The sequence below is a fragment of the Mauremys mutica genome, chromosome 20, assembly GCF_020497125.1.
Source record: "Mauremys mutica isolate MM-2020 ecotype Southern chromosome 20, ASM2049712v1, whole genome shotgun sequence".
NCBI classification, from domain to species: Eukaryota; Metazoa; Chordata; order Testudines; family Geoemydidae; genus Mauremys; species Mauremys mutica.
The window spans coordinates 7987414-7993413 of record NC_059091.1 but is presented as its reverse complement, the minus strand read 5'-3'; the positions used below and the strand labels follow the sequence as shown (position 1 = coordinate 7993413).

At 41.8% G+C, this 6000-nt stretch overlaps 1 protein-coding gene across 2 annotated transcripts in view; it reads right to left on the bottom strand.

The window, feature by feature from the left end:
- Positions 1-235: 235 nt before the first annotated feature.
- LOC123353676 (homeobox protein Hox-B1-like) overlaps positions 236-6000 on the bottom strand; it is a 134062-nt gene continuing 128297 nt past the window's right edge. The window contains exon 2 of one of the 2 annotated variants that reach the window (XM_044994997.1): positions 236-3716. In XM_044994997.1, the coding sequence (XP_044850932.1) occupies positions 3373-3716 (344 nt within the window). In that variant the 3' untranslated portion in view covers positions 236-3372. The remainder of the gene's footprint in view (positions 3717-6000) is intronic. The other variant, XR_006574556.1, reaches the window with a different exon arrangement.

The following is a 6000-nucleotide window of genomic DNA, read 5'->3' as shown; positions in this document are numbered from 1 at the left end:
TGCTGTACGAGTTTTGCTTCTTTGGAGCAAATTTGCTCCAGAGCAATCCATTTTCAAGGCAGGGGAGAAAGTTAGATTCACAATGCAATATTGCAAGGACTTTGGGGCAGGAACTGTCTATTACAATATGTGTGTAATGCACCCGGTCACACCGTAACGTAGAGATTCCAACTCACGGGAGCCGAGGTGCCGTCTTAACATAGATAGTAAATAAAAAAAAGAACAGCAATAAGGTAACACAAATAGAATCAAACCAAGACCATTTTAATGTTATCCTTTCACATGTCCATTTCCCCACCACGACACACATTCCACTTCATATTGAAAGAAAATAAATAAATCAATAAATAAATCCATATCTTCCTTCCGACAGTCCTGAGGGACAAGGTGGGTCAGGGAATATCTTTTACTGGACCAACTTCTGCTGGCGAGAGAGACAAGCAGAGGAAGAGCTCTGTCGCTCAAAAGCGTGTCTCTCTCACCAACAGCAGTTGCTCCAAAAAAAAAAAATTACTTCACCCACCTTGTCTCTCTAATACCTGGGCCCGACACTGCTACAACAACACTGCATACATTCTGATAGTCCCGGCAAATAAGAGGTAGACATTTTGCAATAGCTCCCTTCATTTTCACATGCCTTTTAAATATTCTCCAGTGTCAAAAGAAGTCTCATGTTCCATGAATTTAGCTGGATTCACTATACATCTTTGGTTTAAAGGACAACGTGCCAGTTTTAGATTGCGGTCATAACGACACCTTGCAATCTCCAAACATTTTAAATTAAAAGTTTTCTTTCTTTCCTGTGTTGATTCTAGACATTTTGCGGTTTTCGCCAAAATGTCTGAATTTCCTTTTTCTGTCCACAGGAAGTAATTTAAAATAACAAATTAGGAGAATTTTTAAACAGGCAAGAAGATAAAAATTTAGTTACATGGCAGTGCGAGGAAAAATCATTTAAAAAACACAGCAGCAACCCTAATTCAACATGAGTACTTTAGTGAACAACTCACAGCTCATTTCCAAAGTGTGATTAGAATTTTGCAACAGGGAAAGACAAAATAATAGCGTTGGTGGCAAATTAGCATATTTGGTTTCCTAGCTATTGTTTCATGTGTGTTTTCTTTTTTTGCCAGCAAAATGGAGTGAACTGCAAATTTCAAGATTAAAAAGGCAACAGTTTCTGGGGATTGTCCTGCCTGAAATTCCACAGACGGGTATATTATTTAGAGGTGTTGAAACCCCACCACCACCCCATTAATCCTTTCAGTGATGAGTGGCAAGGAAGACTGAGGGAAAGTTTGGTTAGCAGAACATTTGGTATAAATCCAGTGGCTGTTGAAGAATGCCGTGTATATTTTTTAATCAAATGTCCTTTTAAGCCACCTAAGTCCTTTCATTGGGTTAGCCTCTTGTAATATATGATCTGAGTGAAAATAAACCAGTATTCTCCATGCACAAAAGGCATTTCTCAAATATATTTTGATAGTAAAACATTAATAGTAATAATAATTAATAAAAAAACACGGTGATGAAAACTAACCAATTATTTCTCCAAAGCGAGGCACTGTGTGCAAACTTTGTCTCAGCATAAGTGGCTCTAACGTTACCTAAGGTTATTATAACACTTATTATTGATTGTTCTTGATAAAATGTCGGCCTCCATTTAGTCCTTTATTAAGGTTTTAAAAGGCAACCATTCCCGTCTCTCCATCCCATCACCACTGTCCTGTCAAAGTTCTGTGACACCCCCCCCTGATTTTCATATTTGCTTTGTTGCTTTCACTCAACTACTCCTTGCTATAAATTAAATCCACTTTTAATATGAAGAGTGCGTTTCTTCCCAGCTGTTAGGAGATTTAAATGTTAATGAAGAGCCTCAGAAATGTGAAAATAAATAATACACTTCTAAGCTTTTACTGACTGGGGGGGTTATTTATAGCACAATTACCATGTCTCTTGTATTTCTAAGCCTGGTTTTGAACTCACATTTCCTCTCCTATCCATTTGTGCTGAAGGTGCATTTGGCCTAGGAAAGCACATTTAAAAGATGGGGGAAACATCATATTTGCTTGATCAAATATCTGTGTCAGCCCACTGATTATACTGCATATAACTTGTTTCAGATGGATTAGATCCGAAGTCCATTAAAGACCCCGAGATTCTTTCCGCTGACTTCAGTGGGCTTGAGATCAGGCTTTTGCTGCCCCTTTAGTATCACACCAGAGGGAAGGTTAACTCACCCACTAGGGTATCATTTAGATATGTGGACACAACAGTAGAGATGGCAGTCAAGAAAATGTGATAACCAGCCTTGGCCAGAATGGCTGTCTGTGGCCAGAATGCTGAGTTCAGGAAAAATGTCCTGGTCTTAAAAATACTTCTGAAGAGCATTATTCTCCCTAGAAGTTTCACCAAAATGGTATGTAACTGTATTACATATCTCTAAAATAATTACTCCCAGGAGATAATGGCTCTAGTTCCTTCTAAAAGGGCTCAGTGAAATAGGAACATTTGGAATTAGAGCTAAAATATAAAAATCATCCCCCCCATTGTTGTCAGAACTTTTTGTGGAAAACACGTCATCGAACCATTTGGTGAAAAAAAAAAGGGGGTGAAACTTTTCGTGAAAATAATTCATCGAAAACAACTTTGTCAAGAATTTTTGTGGAAAAAATTTTCATCAAAACTCATTGTGAATAAAACACATGTCAAAACTTTTTTGGAGGGGAATAATGTGTCAACATAAAATTTGTCAACACTTCTAGCAAAAAAAGGTCATTGAACCCTTCCATGAAAAATGAGCCTTTTTGTGGCAAAAATGAACGTAATCTTTTTGTGACTAAAGATGTTGTAGATACTTTTTGTGGAAAAAGTAGACATATATTGTGAATAAAAATTTAATTGAAGCTTTTAGGGGAAAAAAAGTCACAACTACTCACAAAGAATCGAGAGTGTGTGAAAACCTTTTGTCGGCTGCATTTTTTGTAAAAAGTTCATGTTCTGGGGGAAAAAAATTGACCTATTCACCTCTGCGCTACGAATTTTGAGGGCAAAGTGGCTTTTTTTTTTAAGCACGGCATTCATTAATATACACCTGCATCTGTTGGAAGGACACCGATTTAACAGCACGATGCTGACACCTGTGCTCTGGGTGGTGGTAATGGGGGTGAGACTGGAAGTCTCTGCTCGTGTTTCTGGTGTGTGCTTTCATCCCCAAGTCCATTGCGAAGTTTGCCAGGATCACTGCACCCTTCTCTCTTCCCCAGCAAGATGAATGCGGGGGGCTGAGTGGATCTTTTCTGATGGGAAAGTCTCTCTTCTGTTTCTCTGCCCAAGATCAGAACAGACGTACTAACAAAGCGAGAACCTCGGTCAGATTGGAGGCGTGGTAGCCTCGTTGCTTCTGCTAGGAGAGGTAGCTGGGGAGGTGATGTCTGATTTGTCAGAGGAGGACTCCGGTCCATTGCAGCCAGCTGATCCCTCGGGGAAACTCGCCCTCTCCCTCTTCTTCTGCTTCATCCTGCGGTTCTGGAACCAGATCTTCACCTGGGTTTCGTTGAGCTGCAAGGCACAGGCGATCTCAACCCGCCTGGCCCGGGTCAGGTACTTGTTGAAGTGGAATTCTTTCTCCAGTTCGGTCAGCTGCTTGGTGCTGAAGTTTGTCCTGGGGGAGACTGCGTTTGTCTCCCTAGCAAAGCCACAGTCCCCTGATTTCACTGGAGACAAAGGGGGGGGGGAGGGGGAGATGGTTATTAAAACACATGAGGTTAGTAACTAGGAGGCTCCCTTTCCAGCCAACTTTCTTTCTTAACCCCCCCAATAAAACACACCTTTTTCATGAGTAATATCCCCCAACACCCACACACATACTTTCCATTATCTTTCTTTATCATATGCATAGATCCCTGTTGCAAAATATACTCCAATTGCATTTATTCTGCAAAATAATCAGATACAGGCGCCTCTTTTTTCCACTACATCTATTGCAGTATGAGCGTATTTAGCAATAGGTATATATGTACATGCCTCTTGCAATATAGATAGTGAAAAATAGTGATATGTATGTATACAGGATTATTTTGCAGAATGCACATGTATTGTAATACGCGTATATTTTGGAATATATATGAATTATGCATATATGTGTACATAGATGTGTGTGTTATAAAATATTGTGCGTGTGTAGGTGTCTATATCAATTCATTCTGTATAGATTCATTATCTAAAACACAAGTAGCAAACAGATTAAACTCTCGCGGGCTTCAGTCCTTTGCGCTCTGTAGTTCCCAGAAAGGCACCAGGCGGCCCTGGGATTTTGGAAGGCGCGGAGAATAAAGAGTCCGAGCTGCGCACTTTACGCCCCCATCTTGCGGTACGATGCCCTGTTCTGGGGTTTTCACACACGGGGTTTTCAGGTTGCGATCATCCGGCTGACCCAATGGTCCCGGCGGCGGCGGAACACGCGCAGGATGCGGGAGCCCAAGGGTTAAGTGGAAAGGAAAGGTGGTTATAATGGGAACCTTGCCAGAGATGGGTAGAAAGGGGCCGGGTCTGTCTGTTTCTCTCTCCCCGGAAACATTCAGAGTGAGGGAAACACGTGTGTGTGTCGGGGGGACGGAATAACCCTTAACAGCTCTTTTCACTTTGCAATGACACTAATGCCTATCAGGAAGGTTTCACGGGGGGGAAAGGGGGGGAGTGCAGCAGATTCCCTCTCTGCTTCGGTCCCTACAAGCCATTCGCTTCCCTGGTGCCATAACTTACCCCCAGGAAGTTTCACTTTCAACTCTTCCCTTGGAGCGGCCAACGGCCTTGTTAGAGCCCCACTGGGGTCCCCCCCTCCCTGAGGGGATACAGTCTCGTGCTCCAGGCCGCAGCCGAAGTTCGCATCTCCATTTACAGCTTGCTTGCTTGCTTTCTTAACCCTGCTATTAAAGCGATGCACTTTGGGAGATCATCTGCATCTGTTTTTCGCAGCGCGGAGTCAGAGATTTAGCAGATCAGCTGTTTTTGCAGAGTTGAGTCTGACGTCTAAATTTTGGCGTTTACATGTCAGCATCATCTTAACTTTCGAATCAAAGAACAAATCTCTCTCCCTCTCTCTAATCTTCCATTCCTTTGTGTCTCCTTCTGTCTTTCTAATTTTCACCTTCTCTCTCACACACACACTTTAGCATAAAGAATAGCCCCCCCCCCGCCGCCTTTGTATCTAGCTCAAAAAATGGGCATACATTAAAAAAAATATTTTCAGTGTATGTGAAACCCACTAAAAACATCTGAAACCATTTGCCTCTTATTTGCTTTTTTCCTTCGTTTTGCAAATGTTCAAATGCATCCTTGTTCTTTGATATCTATCTATCTATCTATCTATCTGGCCAGTATCCGCAAAATAAAAAGAACTTTCCCCAGCTTGTTATATTTTTGCTCTCGGTGAATGACAGTTAACCGACTCCTCTCCTTCTCCTCTTGAAGGTGAAACAATGAGACAAGGCACGAAACAAAGAGAAAGCTTTTAGCTGGTCCTTAAAAAAAAATATTAACCCCACGCGGCCGCTTTCTTGGTTATTTGAAGAACTTTTCCCCTGTGCTCGGAAGAAGATGGAAGCCGTTTATAGACCCAGATCATCAGCAGAGGGAACTGCACGAAACCCGCCTTCAAACCCACACCAGAAAAGTTACAGGAGAGAAGCAAACATCAATTGGTGCACTGTTTGCAAAGCGGAAAATCTGTTCCCCTTCACTCAGACTCCAAGAAACTGGAAAATCACACTGTCTATTGCCGTCAAAAGAACTTTAAACTCAAACGGCGGAGGAAATCCCTTGGAGGCAGTGAACTCGGTTTGATTATTTAAAAAAAAACCAAAACATTAAAATCTCGGGTTGTTCCTCTGGATTGCCTTTGAAAATATCAATTCCTTTCGAAACCCCAAACGATCGCCTTTTTCAAGGTTAAACCCGGGATGAAATGTGCATTTCCCACCCCTCCCACTTGAGAAAATA